Source organism: Lagopus muta, chromosome 5 (genome assembly GCF_023343835.1).
Source record: "Lagopus muta isolate bLagMut1 chromosome 5, bLagMut1 primary, whole genome shotgun sequence".
NCBI lineage: Eukaryota > Metazoa > Chordata > Aves > Galliformes > Phasianidae > Lagopus > Lagopus muta.
In genome coordinates, this window is record NC_064437.1 from 53,527,590 (window position 1) to 53,546,588 (window position 18,999).

General features: G+C 64.1%; 4 protein-coding genes across 6 annotated transcripts; 1 reads left to right on the forward strand and 3 right to left on the reverse strand.

The window, feature by feature from the left end:
* Positions 1–4,216, reverse strand: SFXN3 (sideroflexin 3). Of its 2 annotated transcripts, none has more exons than XM_048944821.1 (11): positions 3,952–4,216; positions 3,119–3,285; positions 2,872–3,042; positions 2,685–2,783; positions 2,535–2,610; positions 2,368–2,453; positions 1,963–2,090; positions 1,840–1,889; positions 1,682–1,731; positions 1,437–1,484; positions 1–1,337 (listed from the first exon to the last, which is right to left on the reverse strand). In XM_048944821.1, the coding sequence occupies exons 1-11, from the start codon at positions 4,039–4,041 to the stop codon at positions 1,241–1,243; spliced, it is 1,062 nt and encodes a 353-aa protein (XP_048800778.1). In that variant the 5' UTR covers positions 4,042–4,216; the 3' UTR covers positions 1–1,240. The 2 variants fall into 2 exon arrangements, with proteins under 2 accessions (XP_048800778.1, XP_048800779.1); XM_048944822.1 differs by lacking the exon at positions 3,952–4,216 and adding an exon at positions 3,473–3,801 and having other exon boundaries at positions 4–1,337.
* Positions 4,217–4,320: 104 nt separating this feature from the next.
* On the forward strand, positions 4,321–10,164 carry PDZD7 (PDZ domain containing 7). Of its 2 annotated transcripts, XM_048944787.1 has the most exons (17): positions 4,321–4,385; positions 4,787–5,151; positions 5,244–5,384; positions 5,677–5,851; positions 6,020–6,196; positions 6,506–6,653; positions 6,853–6,913; positions 7,347–7,772; positions 7,862–8,062; positions 8,191–8,232; positions 8,425–8,585; positions 8,661–8,752; positions 8,835–8,926; positions 8,999–9,070; positions 9,194–9,604; positions 9,816–9,916; positions 10,007–10,164. In XM_048944787.1, exons 2-17 carry the CDS (start codon positions 4,965–4,967, stop codon positions 10,154–10,156), a joined length of 2,637 nt encoding a protein of 878 aa, XP_048800744.1. In that variant the 5' UTR covers positions 4,321–4,385; positions 4,787–4,964; the 3' UTR covers positions 10,157–10,164. The 2 variants fall into 2 exon arrangements, with proteins under 2 accessions (XP_048800744.1, XP_048800745.1); XM_048944788.1 differs by lacking the exon at positions 8,191–8,232.
* Positions 10,165–10,261: 97 nt separating this feature from the next.
* On the reverse strand, positions 10,262–14,708 carry LZTS2 (leucine zipper tumor suppressor 2). Its single transcript, XM_048944804.1, has 5 exons — positions 14,658–14,708; positions 13,418–13,888; positions 12,456–13,025; positions 11,989–12,258; positions 10,262–11,898 (listed from the first exon to the last, which is right to left on the reverse strand). The coding sequence occupies exons 2-5, from the start codon at positions 13,847–13,849 to the stop codon at positions 11,239–11,241; spliced, it is 1,932 nt and encodes a 643-aa protein (XP_048800761.1). The 5' UTR covers positions 13,850–13,888; positions 14,658–14,708; the 3' UTR covers positions 10,262–11,238.
* Positions 14,709–15,367: 659 nt separating this feature from the next.
* Positions 15,368–18,991, reverse strand: TWNK (twinkle mtDNA helicase). Its single transcript, XM_048944803.1, has 5 exons — positions 17,721–18,991; positions 17,160–17,400; positions 16,804–16,911; positions 16,322–16,463; positions 15,368–16,045 (listed from the first exon to the last, which is right to left on the reverse strand). The coding sequence occupies exons 1-5, from the start codon at positions 18,976–18,978 to the stop codon at positions 15,788–15,790; spliced, it is 2,007 nt and encodes a 668-aa protein (XP_048800760.1). The 5' UTR covers positions 18,979–18,991; the 3' UTR covers positions 15,368–15,787.
* Between the last annotated feature and the right edge of the window lie 8 nt (positions 18,992–18,999).

Genomic DNA, 18,999 nt, shown 5'->3' on the forward strand with positions numbered 1-18,999 from the left:
ACGTAATTCATTTTTCCTGAGCGCTCTCTCTCTCCCCGCGTCTTGGCAAGCTATTAAAAATTTGTCTTCATTTTTCTGGCAAGAGCCTTGTACCTTTTCATCTTTAATTTATGAGAGCAGAACAGCAATTGACAAGCCCTTATTGCACGGCGAGGGGCTGCATTATTTATAAGCCGCCGATGGCTGGCTCGAGGGAGATACGTGCAATATGCCGGGGCTGGGGGGAGTGGGGGCTGCTCCTGCATCCCTAATGGGTGCTGCGTGCTCTGTGCTGAGCATCCATCCCATACTGTCTCCATGGCAGCCCCCAGCCCCTTTCCACGGCATGGGGAGCGGTAAGCAAGGGACTTCTCTCTGCTTTTGTATAAACAAACCTGCCTTTATTATTTGGTAGATACAGGTATGGAGTATGTATTACAAAAATAACCAGAGGAAACAGCGATGTGCTTAAAGCCATATGAGAAGGTCCATGGAGGAAGCCATGCAGGAGCTGAGCCTTGAGCAAAGGCTGCATTAAAGGGAATAAAATGGGGACTGCTGAGATTAAAATGTGCCATTTGCTCCGGGGAAAGCCAGATTACAGCCCTGGATCAGCACAGAGCAGAGCGCACGGGGATCTGCGCACGCACACCCAGGCTGGAGCGGCCTCCTCCACTGCACTGTATATCTCATAGTGCTCAGCCCTGGCTTCTGGGGGGTTGTGTTCTCTGGATGCCATGCCCAAGGGTGGGAGCATCCATCTGAGGCTCTAGCCTGGGGGATGCCATGGGACACAGCCTGAACACAGCCACATACACACTGGGTATGGGAAACACGCAGGATGGAGACGCCTGGTAGGACATGGGTCAGAGCTTGCAGGGACACCAGGAGCACAGCCACCCCATGATATTGCCCAAGGTCCCTGCAATGTGCAGCACTGCAGGAGGATGGCAGCAGCACACGAGGCCCCTTTGTTCCTACCCTCATGAAGCACCGCATGCCCAGTGCCCAGCCCTGCTGCCACTAGCCTTGTGCCACCAGGGAAATATCCCCTCCTCCTGGCACCGGGCTGATGGCCCTCAGGACAGCCCCATGAAGGGACGGGAGAGCAGCAAAGCACAGCTCAGGGGAGGTGCTAGGATGGGAGCCCGCTGGGTTTGGGGGCTCAGCTATACCCAAGCACCCGGGGACAGGAGGCGGCCACAGGGCAGCAGCTGCATCCTTGGGACGCTCTGAGCTCAGCGACACAGCGGCCCTGTGCTCACAGCCCCTTGTTGAAGTAGACAGTGTGCAGCTGTGGGTCCACCTCCCGGATCTGAGCTTGGACGCTGGGCTCCAGGCGGCTCACCTGCATCGAGCTGTCAAGAGACATGGAGCGTTGGGGGGGCATTTGCAAGCTTTTGGCTTGAAAGGAGCAAAAGCACCTCCAGAGAGCTGGGCAAAATGCCCATCCTTACCTCTTCTGTGGGAAGAGTGCGCAGCACAGCGGGGTTGCAAACACCAAGCTGCATGGAGAAGACAAGGAGAGCAGTGGGGGCAGCCAGGAGATGAGGAGGGGCCCTCCCAGCCCCAGACCTCAGTCCCCAGTGTGGGGCCAACAAGGATGCTGAGGCATCATCTGTCCTACCAAGTGCAAACCTGTTCCTGGCACAGGGCATCACCCTCATCCCACCTCCCTGGGACGCACCCTGGGGTCACTTACCAGAGTCCAACCAGGCCAACCTGCAGGGGAGCGTTCAGGTACGGGTACCGCTGTAGGGGACAGTTTGGTGTCAGTGGGATAGGCAGGTGCTGTTCCCATGCAGGGTTCCAGCACAGTGCTAGTGGGCTATCCCTACGCCCACTCTCCTGCCCCTGTACCTTCAGGAAGGCTCTTTTCTCCAGCACATTCATGATCACCGGGGGAATGGCTGGGGCAAAAGAAAAGGAAATGAGCTCCATGGAACCTGACTCACATGGCCAGGGCTGGGGCTGCGCACTTACCCATGGCCGGGGCTGCCATCCCGATGCGGGACACCACCACCTGGAAGATGGCCTTCTGAGCAGCTGCCGTGGACTCACCCAGGCGGTTCCCATTCTCATCTGTGATGGGGATCCCCACTTTGAGCTCCCTGTAAGGACAGCAGGGATGAAGGGGGACAGAGGCACAACAAGCAGGGAGGTCGGTGTCCCTCCAGGTCCCCCACCCGTGCACTATGTGATACGCTGGGGCTCTTGGCTGGACTCCATGTGTGCACCCAGGGATTAACTCACAGTTCTTGGGACAAAATCAGGAGCTGGTACCCCCAAACCAGCCTTTTGGTGTTTGGGGCCCCAAAAAGCTTCTGCAGAGCACAGGCACTGCTCCCCACAATGTCCCCATGTCTCCCCCTGCAGCTGGGCACCCACCTCTGTCTCATCAGCGGGATGTTGATGCAGTTGGCAGCAGCCACAGCCGCAAAAGGCACGTAGCGCCCGATGATGGCCGGCAGGTGCTGGGAGGGGAGCAGGGAGCAGGTCACTGAGAGGCTCTGGGGACACAGCTGGCTGTCCCCAAACACCTGGAACACCCTTACCTTGGTGAGGGACTTGAGCCCCAGCGCCGTAACAACCGCACCGCTGGTCGCGCTCACGTAGGCCGTCCCCAGCTGGCTGCAAAGGCAGGAGCTGACACCCACGTCCCAACACCCCACGGACAAATGTCCCACCATGCCGGGAAAACTCACCTGGGGGTGATGGGGGCATCCCCGCTGCGGTTGGTGTAGTTAACGATGGCGTTGAAGGACTGATTGACCCACTGCCAAAACACCACAGCCGGCGTGGTCCTACAGGCACCGGCATCGTTGGGGGGCGTCCATGGCAGGGGGGGACACAGGCACCCGGGGGTGCTGGGGATGGGGAGGGGGCCAGTACCTATAGAATGTCAGCATGCAGCCGGTGATGGTCATGTTCATGGGCACCTGGGCCGACATGCGCCCGATGAGCAGCATCTTCTCGCCCGTGTCGGGGTGGAAGGCGGAATCATAGATGTACTTGGCACGCCATAGCTCATCCTCGGTCAGCCCCGGGGGCACCGTGCCCGCCCTGTGGGATGTGCACAGCTGTGGCACAGATCCCACCACTGTCCCACGTGCGGGTGGGACCCCCCCGTGTCCCGTACCTGTAGGCCAGCACCAGGCGACGCGCCTCATCCAGGGCTGCCCCCGACAGCAGCAGGTTGCGGGGGTCGGTGACGGTGAAGAAGTGCTTGGCTCGGCCCTGGAACGTGCTCTGGTCCCAGCGGGGCTCACGGATGTCGATGGTGCTGGGCAGCGTGGGGGGCATCCTCTGCGAAGGGGAGGGGGGGCACGGGAGGATGCGGTGACACGAAGCCCAGAGCCGCCCCCCGGAAAAGCCCCGCACCGGCCCCGCTCCCACCCGTCGCGCAGCCGCTTCCGGAGCTCGGCAGCTCGGACCTCTATCCCCGCCACCCCCCCGGTGACCCCCCCGATCCCCGCTCCCGGCCGGCACTCACGGCTCCGGACAGCGCCCGCTCGGCTCCGCACCGCTCCGCCCTGATGACGTCCGCGCCCGTCACGGGGCCGCCTCACGTCGGGGGTGGGGGGGTGGCGGAGGCCGCGGCGGAGGCGGCTGAGGCTGAGCGGGGCCATCTGCGCCATGCGGAGCTACGTGCGGCGCGGCACGGCCACGGGGCGGGGGGCGCGCGTGGGGATGAACGCGGGCCGGTCCTGCGTGGGAGAGCTCAGGCGGGCGCGGTCACGTGGGCGCGGTCACGTGGGCGTGCGCGGTTACGCGTGTGGGTGCGTGTGTATATGCGTATTTGGGTGTGCTTCCGCGCGCCCACGCGTGGCACAGCGCCCGTGTGCGCGGCAGCCGGGGACGAGCGCCCCTTCGCGCGCGCGTGGGCTGCGGGCGTCCAATCAGGAGCGCCGCCGGGACTCCGGCCCGCCCGGCTGCCCGGCGCCTCCCTCCCCCCGCGTTGCCGCGCATCACCTGAAACCGGCGCGGTGTCGGGTTCGCGCGGCCGGCGCCAGCCCTGCCGTTGGTCACGGCCAACCCCGGGGCGGGGGGATGGTGCGACATCGGCTGGCACCGTTCGGGCCGGGAGAGGGGCAGCCCCACGCCCCATCTCGTGCCTCAGTCCTCCCGTGCGCGGCGTTTGGCTCCGCGCGCGGCCCCGCGGGGGGGCTCATCCCACGGGAGGGGGAGGGTGTGACACGGGGCTCCCCCCGCGCCCAGCGCCAGCCCTGGCCACCTGAGTGACGGCTCCCACGGCCGGCACACCGCCGGGACAGCCAATCTCCGCCGGCACCGACGGGCGGGAGGCGGTGCTGCTGTCCCCCTCCCCCCCCCCCCCCTCCCCCCCATCCTCTCCATCCCCCCCGCGCCGAGCGGTGTCTCTTTCGCAGGTGGCACCATGGGGACAGGTGAGGAGGGCACGGGGAGGGGGGGACGGGGGTGGCATGGGGACCCCAGCGCCGAGCGCCCCGTCGGGGGGGAGCGCCGCTGGAGCGCGGAGGGGTGGCCCTTGGGAGGGGGGGCTGCCGAGCGGCGGGGACACCGCGGAGGGGACGCACGCAAAGGAGACATCACTTATTTATGGAGGTCAGGCCGGGGCGAGCGGGGGGCGCCGGGAAAATCCCGCGCCCTTCCCCCGGGAACGGGGATAGTCGTGGGGTTGTGGGGGCGGGGGGGCTCCGTGCAAATCCGCATCTTCCTGAGGCTGAGGTCCCCGCAGTGCCACCGGCGATCCCGCTGGGATGCGGCAAGTCGCGGCATCTGGGCAGCAAGGGAGGTCACGCCGTGCCGCTCGCTGTCCCCCCCACAGGCTGTGCCTCCGAGACCCTTCCTGCTGCCCCCCAGCCGGCCCCAGCGCTGCGCTGCTGAGGATCGCGCCCCAACCTGGGCATGTGCTGCGGGACCGTGCCACGGTCTCCCCCGGCTGGCGGGCAGCCCCAGCCCCGTGAGCACCTGGCGAGCCGCGGTCATACCGCTCGGCCGCCGCCATGGCCCAGGGCTGGGAGGACGCGGAGATGACGGCGGCCGGGCGGTCGCGGAGCTCCAGCAGCGAGGTCAGCCTGGCGCCTCGCTGCCTGCTCAGCAAGCAGAGCCGCCTGCTTAACGGGGTCACCCGCAGCGCCCGCGCCACGTCCCCCATGGGGCGCGTCATCCTCATCAACTCCCCTATCGAAGGTATGTGAGCACCCAACCGGACAGCTGTCCCTGCCTAGGGATCGCTGTATCCCCCAGCAAGAGTCTGAGCGATGACACGTCTGTCCCTGCAGCCAGCAGCAATGAGAGTGATGTCATCAATGCCATCACGGTGGAGAAGAGCACGGATGGCAAGCTGGGCTTTAGTGTCCGTGGTGGCTCTGAGCACGGGCTGGGCATCTTCGTGAGCAAAGTAGAGGAAGGCAGCGCTGCCGGTAGGTGGCACCGAGCAAGGGACAGATACGTGCCACCAGGACACTGGGGAGCTGTCAGGCACATGGTGCCATGGTGGTGACGCTGACCTTCATGTCATCACCTGCACCCACCTTGTGCTGCTTGTTCCCACCATGTTGGGATGAGACTGGGGATATAAGGGAGGGAGCAGATCAACCTTCTTGGGAGCAGATCAACCCACTTTGGGACGGGTCAACCTGCTTGGGGACAGGGCACCCAGCAAGGTCAGTGGTTTTAGGTCAGGTGCCCAACTGAGCTGCTCACCCCTTGCAGAGCAGGCTGGGCTGTGCGTGGGGGACAAGATCACGGAGGTGAACAGTGTGAGCCTAGAGAACATCACCATGAGCAGTGCCGTCAAGGTCCTCACTGGCAACAACCGCCTCCGCATGGTGGTCCGGCGGATGGGCCGTGTGCCGGGCATCAAGTTCTCCAAGGAGAAGACAGCCTGGTGAGCAGGACACCCCAAACCCAATCCCATGGAATGGGGAGGCTCAGTGGGGGATGCTGGATGGCAAGTAGGGGCCCAGAGGTGGGAGACTCTCACTCTACTGAGTGACATCAGTGTCCCACTGGGTGACAAGAAATGCCTCCCCCCAATGCTGTGTCCATGCCCCAGGGTGGATGTGGTGAACAGGCGCCTGGTGGTGGAGAAGAGTGGCTCAACACCATCAGAAAGTGGCTCTGAGGATGGTCTGCGGCGCATCGTCCACCTCTACACCACCTCTGACGATTACTGCCTGGGCTTCAATATCCGCGGAGGTCGGGAGTTCGGCCTTGGCATCTATGTCTCCAAGTATGGTTGCTCATGTGTCCTCATTCCGGGGGGCATCAGGGGGATGCAGCACTCAGTTTCTACTGTGACCATTCTGGGGCTGAGCTTACCTCCCTGACTGATGCTGGGACATCACCATGTTGGGTGTTGGGGCATCACCACATTGGGTGCTGGGCTATCACCATGTTGGGTGTCGGGATTCCACTATGCTGGGTGTTGGGGCATCAACACATTGGATGCTGGGGCACCAAGGCTTTTGATGATGGAACACAGGGCTGTCTGGAGAGAATGTTAGGGGCTCTGTCCCCAACCTGTCCCTCTGTCACCTAGGGTAGACCCCGGAGGGCTGGCGGAGCAGAATGGCATTCGGGTGGGTGACCAAGTCCTTGCAGCCAACGGAGTCAAGTTCGAAGACATAAGCCATAGCAAGGCAGTGGAGGTGCTCAAGGGGCAGACTCACATCATGCTTACCATCAAGGTACCCGTGTCCAGCCCTGTGGGGTCAATGAGCCCCCATGTTGGCACTGTCCCAGCACATCCCAGTTCCCGGGGGGGGGTTAGCATGGCCGTGGGCCGCTTGGGTTTCATGGCTGGTGGGAGGGGGATGCATTATTCATGGCTGGCACCCGGATCGGGTTCGGCCGGCACGCGCTGACCCCTCTTTTCCTTGTGTGTAGGAGACCGGCCGCTTCCCTGCCTACAAGGAGCTGGTGGCCGAGTACTGCTGGCTCAGCCGCTGTAAGGACTGTGTCACTTGGGTACTGGGGGGACAGATGGTGGGACTGGGACCCTCAGTGCAAAGATGTCCAGAGGGTCCCAGTGGGGAGGGAGAAGGTCTGTATGCCATGGGGTCATGTGTCCTCTGTCCTGGAAGGGAACATGTGCCACGGCCAGCATTTCTGCTGTCGCAGTCATCCCCATCCCTGCAGGGGACATGAAATCCCGAGGGACACAAAGATCTCTGTGCCATGTCCCTCAGCCCTATGGTCCCATATTCCCCCCTCCCTTTGCAATACTAGTAGCCTGCCGTCCTGTGGCCCTATGGTCCCCATGTCCCCGTCCTTGAGGAATGTGAAACTCCTGTGTTCCCTGCTGAGCCACCCCATGTCCCCCTGGTGTGCCACCGTGTGTCCCCTGGTGTGTCACTGCCTGTCCCTGCCATGCCTTGCAGTGACCAACGGGCAGCTGCAGCAGCTATCTCAGACCTCGGAGACCAGCTCCTCCATCTCCTCCTACTCCTCGGGACCACCACCAGGGACAGTGAACGGGCTGGGGACAGTGACCCCTGGGCCACCCACCCGCACAGTGGACGTGGCCATCTCCACAGAGGACGGGCCGCGGCGGGGCTGGGCACGGGATCGTGCTGAACGGGCCATGCAGACTGAACCAGCCACCGAGGGGCTGCAGGAAACGCGGCGTACAGTGCGGCCCCCAGAGCTGCTGCGGGACACGGCCATCCGAGGCCAGGGCGCCCGTGAGCCCCCTGGCACCCACCCACGCCGCACCTTCTCCCACTCCCCCAAAACGGCGCTGCTGTTGGCACTGAGCCGGCCCCGGCAGCCCATCACACGTTCCCAGAGTGACCTCACTGTGGCTGGTATGAATTCAGCACCGATAGCCCCCTAGCCCCAAACCCTATTTGGGATGTCCGCCCTGGTGCATCCCAACCTCCCGCTCTGTTCCCAGAGGAGAAGCGGAAGAAGAAGCCGGAGGGACAGGGGTCACGGGGGGCTCCTCCCGGGCTGCACCGTTCCAAGACCCTCGTCAACCTTTTCTTCAAGGGTGGCCGCACCAGCAGCCAGATCTGGGCACCCCCCAGCCCTGAGCCCCCCAGCACTGAGCGCTGGGCACGCACCAAGTCCCCAGGGCGTCCTGATGGGGACAGAGGTACTGGGGTGGGGCTAGGGGCCAGGCACAGAGCTCCACTGATGGGAGATGGGCTTTGGGGTGGGGGTCCCTGTGTATGCAATTTCACCGCTGCCCCAGTTGCTCACCCATCTCCATCTCCCTTGCAGTAGGTGCTGTGCAGAAGTTTGTCATCCGGAGCCTCAAGCGGGGTAATGGGGGTGGTTGTGGGGGGGTCTTGCATGGTGTGGCCAAGTAAGGGGTGGGCACCAGCGGTCCCCATTTCCAGTGCTTTGTGTGTGACTTTGGCATGGATCAAGCCTGCATATGGGTTTGGGGCTGGTATAGGGCAATGGGCACAGGGTATCCCTGCCTCACTGGCCACCACCTGCTCTGTCCCCCAGAGAAAAGCCGCCGTGGCCCCATCCCAGCCCCGTTCTGCAGCCCAGGCACCCCACAGCCTGACGGTGGTGATCCCGAGGCACGGCTTACACTTATCCAGGACACAGCAGCACGCCTGCTCAGCCCCGATGAGGTGACGGCCGTGCTCCGCCACTGCACTCGGGTACGGCACCATGTGCATCACTGGGAGGTAAACTGGGGTATGGGTTTGGGGCTGACACCCACTCCATGCCTGCAGTACCTGCATGAGGGCGGTGTGGAGGACCTGGTGCGGCCGTTGCTCGCTATCCTGGACAGGCCTGAGAAGGTGCTGCTGCTGCGGGACGTCAGGTGGGCACATGGGTGCCACTGGGATGGATTGGAGCCCTGCGCTCTGCTCATACCACAGTGTGAGCACCGTTTGTCCTTACAGGAGTGTGGTGGCCCCCACAGACCTGGGACGTTTCGACAGCATGGTGATGCCGCTGGAGCTGGAGGCTTTTGATGCCCTCAAGAGCCGCTCAGGTAGAGCCCAGCATGGAGCTGGGGGGCAGAGTGGGAGGTCACCACGCTGACCCCACTGTTCCTCTCCTGCAGTGCGCTCGCCTGCCCTGCGCCCAGCCCACCATGATGTCCCCCCCAAGCGACACCTCATCACGCCTGTGCCTGGTATGTGCCCTGGGACTGGGCAATTTGGGGTGAGAGGCTCCAAAGGAAGGAGGGTTTACTCCAGAAAGAGGGATTCTGGGGTCCGATGAGGTGGGCCCCTCTTCTGAGCCCCTCTCACTGCAGATTACCGCGGAGGTTTCCTGCTGAAGCCAGCGGGGGCCCCCGAACCAGAGGAAGTTGAGGGGCTGCTGCAGAGCCCAGCCCGACCACGGGCCTCCCCAAGTCCTCGCCGGCTGCACCCCCGCACCTACACCCCACTCCCTGACGTGCCAGTGGATGCCTACACCTACACCAGTGGTCCCCCACCCACCCCTAGCCCCAGGCCCCCCAACTGGCTGCTGGCTGAGCCCCCGCACAGCCCCCAGCCCCAGGACGGGCGCTGCTCGGTGTCGGTGAAGCCCCGGAGAGGACGGGCTCCCCTCACAGTGGGAGGGGAGAGGGGTGCTGTGCCACTCGCCAATGGCCCCAGGGAGGAAGAGGAGGAAGAAGAGCGGCTGCTGACCGTCACCTTGTCCAAGCTGAAGCATTCGCTGGGTGAGTGAGGGCCTTATGGGCACCAGCACCTTTGGGATGGTTGGGACTCCCTTAACAAGGGACAGTTAAGCACCTGGACAAAACATTGAGCATTGCCAGTTGCAGTTGCTTAGGACCTAGCGACAGGGTAGAGAGAGGCCGTGCAGCCCATGGATGGGGGTGCCATGGGGGTCCCCGTGTCAGGTCTGAAGGCACCATGGTTCCATTGCAGGGATCAGCATCTCTGGTGGTATTGAGTCACGGGCACAACCGATGGTGAAGATTGAGAAGATCTTCCCTGGGGGGGCCGCTTTCCTCAGCGGAGTCCTCAAGGTAGGGGGCAGCTCTGGGGGACCCAGCTCCTTATCTCTTCATCACTGAGCCCTCCTGCAGTGCATCTCATACCTTTCCTCCCGGTACCAGGCAGGGCATGAGCTGGTGTCGGTAGACGGGGAGAGCCTGCAGAACGTCACGCACCAGCGTGCCGTGGACATCATCCGCCAGGCCTACCGCAACAAAGCCAAGGAGCCCATGGAGCTGGTGGTGCGGGTACCTGCTGCCCCCCCAGAGTGACACCGCACCTCCCCAGAAGCCATCCCACACCCCCATGGAGCTGGCTCGCTCTGCATCGAGCTGCAGCCGGTCTCAGCCAGCAGGGACAAAGGGACCCGTGTGCACAGAGGGGCAGCCCAATATGGGACTGAGATGGAGGCGTGTTTGGGATGAGGGAGAAAGGCAGCCAGTCCCGATCCTGCTACAGATACATGGACACTGCCCTGAAAAACACAGCCAGGGGCTTGTCTTTAATCAGTGTATCCGTGTGGTAAGAGGGCAAGCCAGGCTCTGGAAGTGGGACACAACAGAAATAAAAGTACAAAAATATAATGCCCCCTGGCAGCCAGGGGCGAGCAAGCCAGAGCTGGGCACAGCCAGACTCTTCCTTTGGTTTGACCCGCGGGCACACAGCCTGTCCCCATCCCTGGTGTCCCCATGCTGGTGTGCAGTGCTGGCTCCTGGCACCAAGCCCCTCTCCCCACACCGAGCAGGCTGGGAATCACAGGGGCATGGCTGGGCTTTCTGGGGAGGGGAGACACAGGGACAAGGGCACGGGGAAGGCACTAAGGGCAATGTGCCCCATGGTAGGGGTGAGGAGACCATGGCCAGGCAGAGTGTGAGTAAGGGGGGAGGAGGTGTTTTTTGGCAGGTCCTATAAAAATAGAGTTATTTAAAATGGCACAGAAATGAATCCCCTGACAAACACACTGGGGAAGGTGGGGGGAAGGCTGGCATGAGCAAGGACATGGCACACTGTCCCTATGGGAAGTGGCTGTGTGACAGTGCTGGGAGGGATGTGAGGGAGGTGACAATGCACCCTCCCCAAGGTGACCCTGGCTGAAGTCAGCACACTAATCCCTGGCTGCTAAGAGGATCAGCAGGAACCAGCTCTGGGACATGGCACCCCCTTGGCCCCACAGCTCACAGGCACCCCCTGCCACAGTGCAGCCAACACAACCTCAACCTACACCGCGATGCTGGGGAGGGGGCAGCACCTGAGGTCCCCGGTGCGCCCTCCCAGTGCATAGCAGTGGTGAACGGGAACTCCCGCTCTCAGCCCCACAGCTCCCAAAATCCCAGGGGCTAGGGCAGGCAGTGTCTCAGATTTCGGTGGCCGTGATCTCCTCGAAGGGCAGATCGGGGCCAGGGGTCTCGCAGGGCTCCATCGGGGGCTCCTCTCCCTGCAGCCGGAGGTGTTGCAGCCGCTGTTCCAGGCGCCGGTTGCGGCGGTACATCTGGATGTAGTTGTACTGCAGCTGCTTCTGGTAGCGGATCACCCTCTCCTTCTCTCCCTGCCACGTGCTGCGCTCCTGCTCGAAGGCGTCCCGCTGCTCCTGCCCGCGCCGCCGCTCCAGGGCCACCTCTGCCCGCAGCCGCTCCAGCTGCCGCTGCAGCCCCGCCATGCCCCGCGGCTCCTCGCCGGGCTCGGGGCAGCCCTCGCTGGGCTGAGGGCAGCGTCCCCAAGCGGCGTCCCGCAGCCCGGCCACCTCCTGCTCCAGACGGCCCGCTTTGGCACGGAACAGGTCAGCCTCGCTCTTGCGTCGCTGCAGTTCATTGGCGCACACCTCGAGCTCCAGCGCCTTCAGCCGGGCGGCCTCCTGCAGCCCCCGCGCCTGCTGCTCACCTGCCTGCAGCTCGGCCCGCGCCTCGCGCAGCTGCGCTCGCAGCACCAGCAGTTCTGTACCGCGCTGCGCCAGTTCTGCCTGCGACTCCTTCAGCTGCTGCTTCAGCAGTGAGATCTCGCCTGACTTCTGGCACACCTATGGACAGTGGATGCTCAGGCACTGGCCATGGCCCCATCCTGCCCCCCAAGAAACAGGGACACCACAGTTGTCCCCAGTATGGCTCACCTCCCACTTGGTCTCCTCCAGCCGTGGCCCCAGCTCGGTGTGCTCCCGCTGGAAGGATGCACAGCGGCGCTCCAGAAGCTCCCGCTCCTGCAGCAGCTGAGCAAAGTCCTCCTGCAGCTGCTTCTTCTCCTGCTGCAGCTGCAGCACCTGGAGCTGCAGGACCTGCTGCCCACGCTGCGCCTGCTGGGCCGCCTGCCGCACTTGGGCCGCACAGCGCTGCCGCAAGCCTTCCAGCTCTTGCTCACAGCGACGCTGCTTCTCTTCGTACACCTGGGCACAGGTGCATATTGAGATAGGACATCCCACACCACCACCTCCATGTCTCCCCACGTCGGCATCTAGAGCCTCCACGGGGTTCCCCAGACACACCACTGCATGCACAACCCAAAACCCACACGATGGGGCCATACGGGCACCCCCAGCCCTGAGAGTTCTCCTGGTTCTCCACACCCTTGAAGGCTTCTTACCTGGCAGATGGCCACCTCATTCTCATCCAGGCTGTCCCGCAGCTGCTGCAGCTCGGCCTCTCTCTCCCGCAGCTTGTCCTCCAGCTCACGCACCAGCAGGACGTCCTCACCTGGCAGCGGCGAACGCTCGCAGGAGCCACTCTCAGATGAGGGCCGGCCCCGGCCACTCAGCGAGCCCGTGCTTTTGCTGGAGGATGAGCGCCCACTGTCCGAGTTGGAAGGGCCGGCTGGTGGGCGGTAGCCACCTGAGGGCTCAGGGTGGCCATGAGGGGTGGCTGGGAGGTTGCCAGGCTCAGTATGCTGGCTGCAGCCTGTGCTGTAGGTGGGCAGGCTGGACAGAGAGTTGCGTCCCGAGTCTGAGAGCGTGCCTGAGTGGCTGCTGGCGCGGCAGCTCAGTGAGCCAGGCTTCTCGGCCCCGGTGGTCCCCAGAAGGTGAGTGAGGCTCACCTGGCTCTCTGACAGCGCTGCAGCCCCTGGACGTACCCCCTGGTTGGCTGGCCCTGGAGCAGTCCTGATTTTGGGTACCACCGGCTTGAATGCCATGGGGCGAATCAGGGTCTTCTCCACATTCTGAAAGGGGAAAGAGGAGAGAGTGGGGTCTGGGAAAGAGGCACTCTCCAGAGGTGGCCTGGCAGAGGCTAGAGATGCTGCCAGAGCACCAGGAAGAACTCAGTAACCCCACCAATTCTGCTCCCACCGAACACCTCAATGTGTTCCAGCTCTGAAGAAGATGACCACTAGATGCCCTCTGCTCCATGCAGCAGTTTCAGAGAGACTCCCACACACAAATGGCCACTGCTGACTCAAGGAAGAGAGCAACAGGAGCACAGAGATGACCACCACCCAAAGGGACACGGACCATGTGTTCTCTCCTTGCACGCACCAGCACCTCCCCCCAAGCCCAGCAGCTCCAGTGTGGCACAGGGTGCTGAGCAGATCCCCCAGCACCGCTCCCATCTTACCTCCTCTAGCTTGCCGGAGACGGGGACAAGCTTGGGGGGTGGCCCCCGGATGCCATCACTTGGGGCCTGTTCATCTCGCGCCTCATCTGAATCACTGCAGGGGCTGACGGGAGAGGCAGCCTCCAGCCACTCCCCATGGAAAACTTCGTTGGTGTAAGCATGGGCAGTGGCTGAGCACGGCTTCTTAGGGGGCAAAGTGTGGAGCAGGGGATCCGGGGGGCTAGCTCGCAGCAGCGTATCCTGCACACGGAAGGGACCCCCAGCACCAGCAGGCTGGCAGGAGCGATCGTGGCAGGGTCGGCTGGCTATCAGGCTGCCCACGCTGCCCATGGTGCTGTGGGTGGGCAGCGGCGAGCGGGCAGCAGTGTGCAGCTGGGCAGCTGCCTCAGGGGTGGCCTCGATGGAAACAGGCAGCGTCTGCACGATGGCCATGGCAGGGGGGCCCCCAGAGGGCAGGGGGGCAAGGGCAGCCTGTAAAAGAAAGGCAACGTGGGGTCATCAAGCAGTAAACTCACTCATTTGTCCCATAGGATGCCAATGAGTACAAGACCCCCCATAATGGGGCAGGCGGATGTGGGATGGCTGCAAGAGATATGCTGGGCAGGAGGAGGCGTCGAGCAGAGCAGCATAAAGCTGGGATTAGCCGAAGAAGGGGGGGAGGCATGGAACACGCTGGGGACTCACGCAGCACCAATGCTCCCTTGCAAGGCCCAAAGGAAGAGCTCCATGGAGAGCAGGGCAGCCCCACGCACTAAGCAGGGTCCCACTGCATGGCTGTCACCCGTGCCTTCTCTGCCCCACTGCTCCCGGACCTGCACCCCTGCCCTGCCCCACAGCGCTGCCCGCACTGCCTACCCCAGCTCCCGGCTCCAGAGCCCTCAGGAAGTCCCAAACACCTCGCCCCGAAGCATCCTTCGCCCCGATTCCCCCCTCCCCCCCCCCGTACCAACAGCACCCCACACCCCAATCCCCGTCTCCACACCCCTCTCTCCCACACTTCACGGTCCCCACGCCGCCCCCGGCCCCCAAACCCCCGCGCCGGAGCACCGCAGCGCCGCGCTCCCCCCGGGCCGAGCCGGACCCACCCGGGCCGGGCCGCCCCACGATGCGCTCGGGCCGCCGGGCCGCCGCGCTCCGCCCGCCGCGCTGGCACCGCCCCGGGGCCGCCCCCCGCCTCCGCCGCCCCCAGCATCACCTCGGGGTGACGCCGGGCCCCCGCGCGGGGCGCCCCGCTTCTCACCTCGCCGGCCGCGGCCCATCCGTCCGGCGGGTCCCGGCCCGGCTCCGCCGCCCCCTGGGCCGGGAAAAGAAACAGACAACGGGGTCAGGGCCGCCCCCCTCCTCCATCCCGCCCCTCCGAATTGCCCCGCGGGGCATCCGCGGGCCCCACCGGCCCGGCCCGGCCCGCGCTCACCCGCCGCCGCCGCCGCTCTCCCGCCGCTCCCCGCCGGCCCGGGCCGCGCCAGGCCCCGCCCGCCCCGCCGCCCCCGGCCCCCGGCCCCGCGGCGGACGGGAGGCGGCAGGGGGTTGCCCTACGGCCGGTCCGCGGGGCAGCGACGGCCGCGAACGGCCCTCTGGGGGCGACCGGTTCCTCAACCCGCCCCCCGGCCCCGCGGGCGGCAGGGGGGGGTCGCGCCCCGCTCACCTCCGCGTCCCCGTCCTCCGCCATGGGCCCGGCTCCCGTCCCGGCGGCCGCCGCCTTCTCCCGGCCCCACGCGTGTGGGGTGCGGGTGGCGAACCCGCGCGTGGGTGCCGTGGGGCGCGGTGGCGGGGAGGTGCCCGGCGCTGGGTCGGCGCTGGGGCGGGAGGTGTGTACGCGTGGGGCCGTGTGACCCGCAGCGCCGTCCTGCCCCGCAGCCCGGGCACGGTCCGAGCCCGTGGCAGAAGGGGACCCAAAGGTGGAGGGATGGGGAATGGGAGCGCGGGGATAGCAGCGAAGGACAAACGGCATTCATACTTCTGCTTTAATAAAAGTGTAGAGAAAACAGCACGGGGTCAAAAGGCGACCCGGGGCTCCCCACGATGGGGAGGATGGGCTCAGACACAGTGTTTTGCCACGAGAGGCTCCGAGGAGCCCGGGGCTGGGACCCCGAGGCCTTGCTGCTGCTGGTGGTGGTACCCCATGGCTGGGGAGACTGTGGTCAAAGCTGGCAGAGCTGTACCAGCACCATACGATGCGGGAGGTAAACCTGGGCCGTAGCCTCCACTTAGCAACCATATAATGACCTGCTCAGGGTCCAGAGACCCCAAAGTCTGCACATCTTCTCCCGCTCCTCTCATATTTCTGAGGAATGTGAGGATGCTCTGACAGGAGGAGCACAGCCGCATGGCACATGGTGTGCCCGAGTGCCAAGGCTGTCCCTGCCACGCTCAGGACTTGCTGGAGCCACCCACACCTCCATTGGGACCCTTCTTGGGTGAAGGCGCCTTCTCCTCCTTCACCTTCTTCAGCTTGGCCTTGCTTTTGCCATAGGAGGAGAAGGTGAGCGAGGCCTTGCTGAACTCCAGTGGGAAGACGCCTACATCGCCATCAAAGCGGTTCTTGGACACCTGCAGGTAGCGCTTCCCGGGACCCGTCGTGAGCTTGCGGTCCTGCAGGATGAGGACGTTGTCGGCCTCCTGGCTGGCCTGGGGGAGAAGAACATCTCCAGGGGGTGCTGCAGGGCACGGGGCACCCCCACATCCAGCGAGCTGTGGGGAACCGAGCGCTCGGAGGGTGAACCCAGCATCCTCCACCCTACCCCCATGGAGCAACTCATGCCACATCCAACCCACAACCTATAAGCACCAATCAGCTGTGTGCCACCAGGTAACAGGGGACACCCAGCCCCACCACGGCACGTTTTGGGTCATGGTGTGCCGATGTCCCCACCCTGTCCCCGCCTGAGGGCCAGGAGGAGCCACCTTGGCAGAGCCGAAGATGGAGGCGGTCTGCAGCTCCTTCTCGTCGTCCTCCTTGCGCGGGTGGATGACCAGAGTGATGTGGCACGTGTTGTCGGTGGCAAACTTGCGGAAGGCGCCGATGATGAAGTCCTGTGCTGCCAACCTGCAGGGGACACCAAGGGGACACAATGGGGGCAGTGCCACAACCCCATGGGTGTCAGTGCTCCGTGGGGGTGACTGTCCCAAAATGGGGTAGGTTGGATATTAGGAAACATTCTTCTCAGAGAGCAGTGAGGGACTGGAACAGGCTGGTGGTGAACTGATCTCTCCATGGAGGTGTAAAAGAAAGATGTGGCACTGAGGGACGTGGCTTAGTGGGCACAGCAGGGCTTGGGGTTGGACTCAATGATCTTAGAGGTATTTTCCATTCTTAATGATTCTAATGTGGGTTCCTACACCAGACAGGACACCCAGATGATGTCAAACCCCCATAGAAGCATTACCTGTCTGCAGAGAGCTGCTCATGGCCCATCATGAATTGCAGGTTGTCGACCACCACGTGGGTGATGTCATACATGTAGACGGCGTGCTGCATGGTGTCGAGCACCGTCCTGCAAGGGGAACACCAGGAGCACTGGAAAAACCCAGCCAGGCGCAGGGGGGAGCTGGCAGCACCACAGTGCCTGTTCCCCTCCCTCCTTTTTCCTCCACCCCTCTCCACCAGACGGATACTACTGTGCAGCCCTGTGAGTCACACTTTGCAACCCCCATCACCACAGTGTGATCAGCCCCACATTTACTCCATTGTGCCACAGCACACAGGAGAACACCATTAAGGGACGAAGGGATGGTGCCATACTTGATGTTCTGTTGGCCATGGAAGGTCATGAAGTAGAGTGGCAGGTCCTCAAAGCGGTCGGCCCACTCGTCATACAGCTCCAGCTGGTCCTCCAGGCGCCGGGTGGCAAACTGGGTCAGCATGATCTTGGCCAGGCGGATGTTGTTGATCTCAAAGCTGCCCCACAGCGTGCACACCCCTTGTGTGCACAGGTCCAGTGCATACTCACTAATGAATGTCGTCTTTCCGCTGCCTGTCGGACCTGGAAGTAAACAGGGAAATGAGTGCAATGGTGACGATCATACTAAAGGGTAGTTGGAAAAGAATTCAACAGGAGCAATCCAAGCTTGGGATGAGCTGGGAAGCAAGCTGGGGAAGAATGCGCAATGGCAATGGTCATACCAAGAAGAAGAACCAGAAGAAGAACCCAGTGAGAGTAACCCAAGCTTGGGATGAACTGGGAAGCGAGCCGGGAGAGAATGCACAATGGCAATAGTCATACCAAAAAGAACAACCCAATAACAGCAACCCAAGCATGGGATGAGCAGCATCCCACGCCAGACTTTGGGTGGAGACCCTCACCAGTGAAGACGGTGAGCTCGCCTCTGCGGTGCCCCTTGAGCAGCTTGTTGAGCTCAGGGAAGCGCGCCCACTTGACACCAGCCACCTGCTCGCTGTTGGCCAGCTCCCCAAACACCTCCTCGCGCAGCTGTCGGAAGGAGACGATGGCTTTGTGTCCGGCAGGCAGGGCGGCACGCAGGATCTTGGTGAGGTTCAGCCCCCGGTTCAAAGCCTCCAAAGGCCGTGGCTGGAGGTCTCCGGGCTGCACCAGCGAGCAGCGCTTGGGGTTCAGCTTGCGGGCAAAGAGCTTGGCGGCTTCCCAGGAGCGCAGGTCATCACCCAGCCACAGCGTAACACGCCTGAACTGCTCCAGGTAGGGCAGCAGGGCAGGCGGCAGGATGGTGGCCCCGCGCGGCAATGCCAGGCAGGGCACACCAGTGGCCTGGTGCAGGGCCAGAGCGTCCAGCTCCCTTCCAGTCAGCACCACCTCGGTGTCACGACGGCCGATCAGCGGCAGCCCAAAGAGGTTGCGATAGGCGTCGAAGCGGGGAAACGTCTCCTCCGTGTAGCTCACGGCGTCACCTTGCTGCTCTGCCACCAGCAGCTTCAGGCCCCGCAGCGCCGCATCGCGTGGGGCGAACCAAGGGAACACCAGGGCCTTGGCCGCCCGCAGGTAGCGCACCCCGAAGCGCTTCAGCGTGCTGTCGGCCAGCGGGACGATGCCGAAGGCCGCCTTGGTGGTCTGCGTCTCCTCTTCGTCCAGCAGCTCTCCCAGCGGCAGCGCCCGCTCCCAGATGCGCCGCGCATCTTCGCGCGCCCTCCTCGCCTCCGCCTCCTCCTCCTCGTGCTCTCCTTCCTCAGGGCCGGGCGCCGGGACCCCGCGGTGCCGCAGCTCCACGGCAGCCTGCAGGTCCTGCCAGCCGCCCTCGGCTAACGTGGCGGTGCAGAGGAAGCTGCCCGTCGTCTTGTCGATGAACAGCGTGAAGGGCGGCCCGGCGGCGGTCGGCAGCTCCGGCCCGAACAGGCTGGGGGCGTGCAGGCAGCTGTAGCCGTCCTGGAACGGGATGCCCTGCGCGCGGAGGTACCGCCGGATCTCGGTGACGGAAACGGCGGGCGCGGCGCCGCCGGGCTCAGGCAGCACGTCCTTCTTGTACCGCCGCTGCGCCACCCGGCCCGGCCCCGCCGCCCACGGGGAGGCCCCGCGGCTCCGCGCCCCGCCGCGCAGCAGCGGCAGGAACCGCCCGGAAGCCCTGCAGGGCCTCAGCGGCACCGCCGCCATCCCGCCCGCGCATCGGCCCGG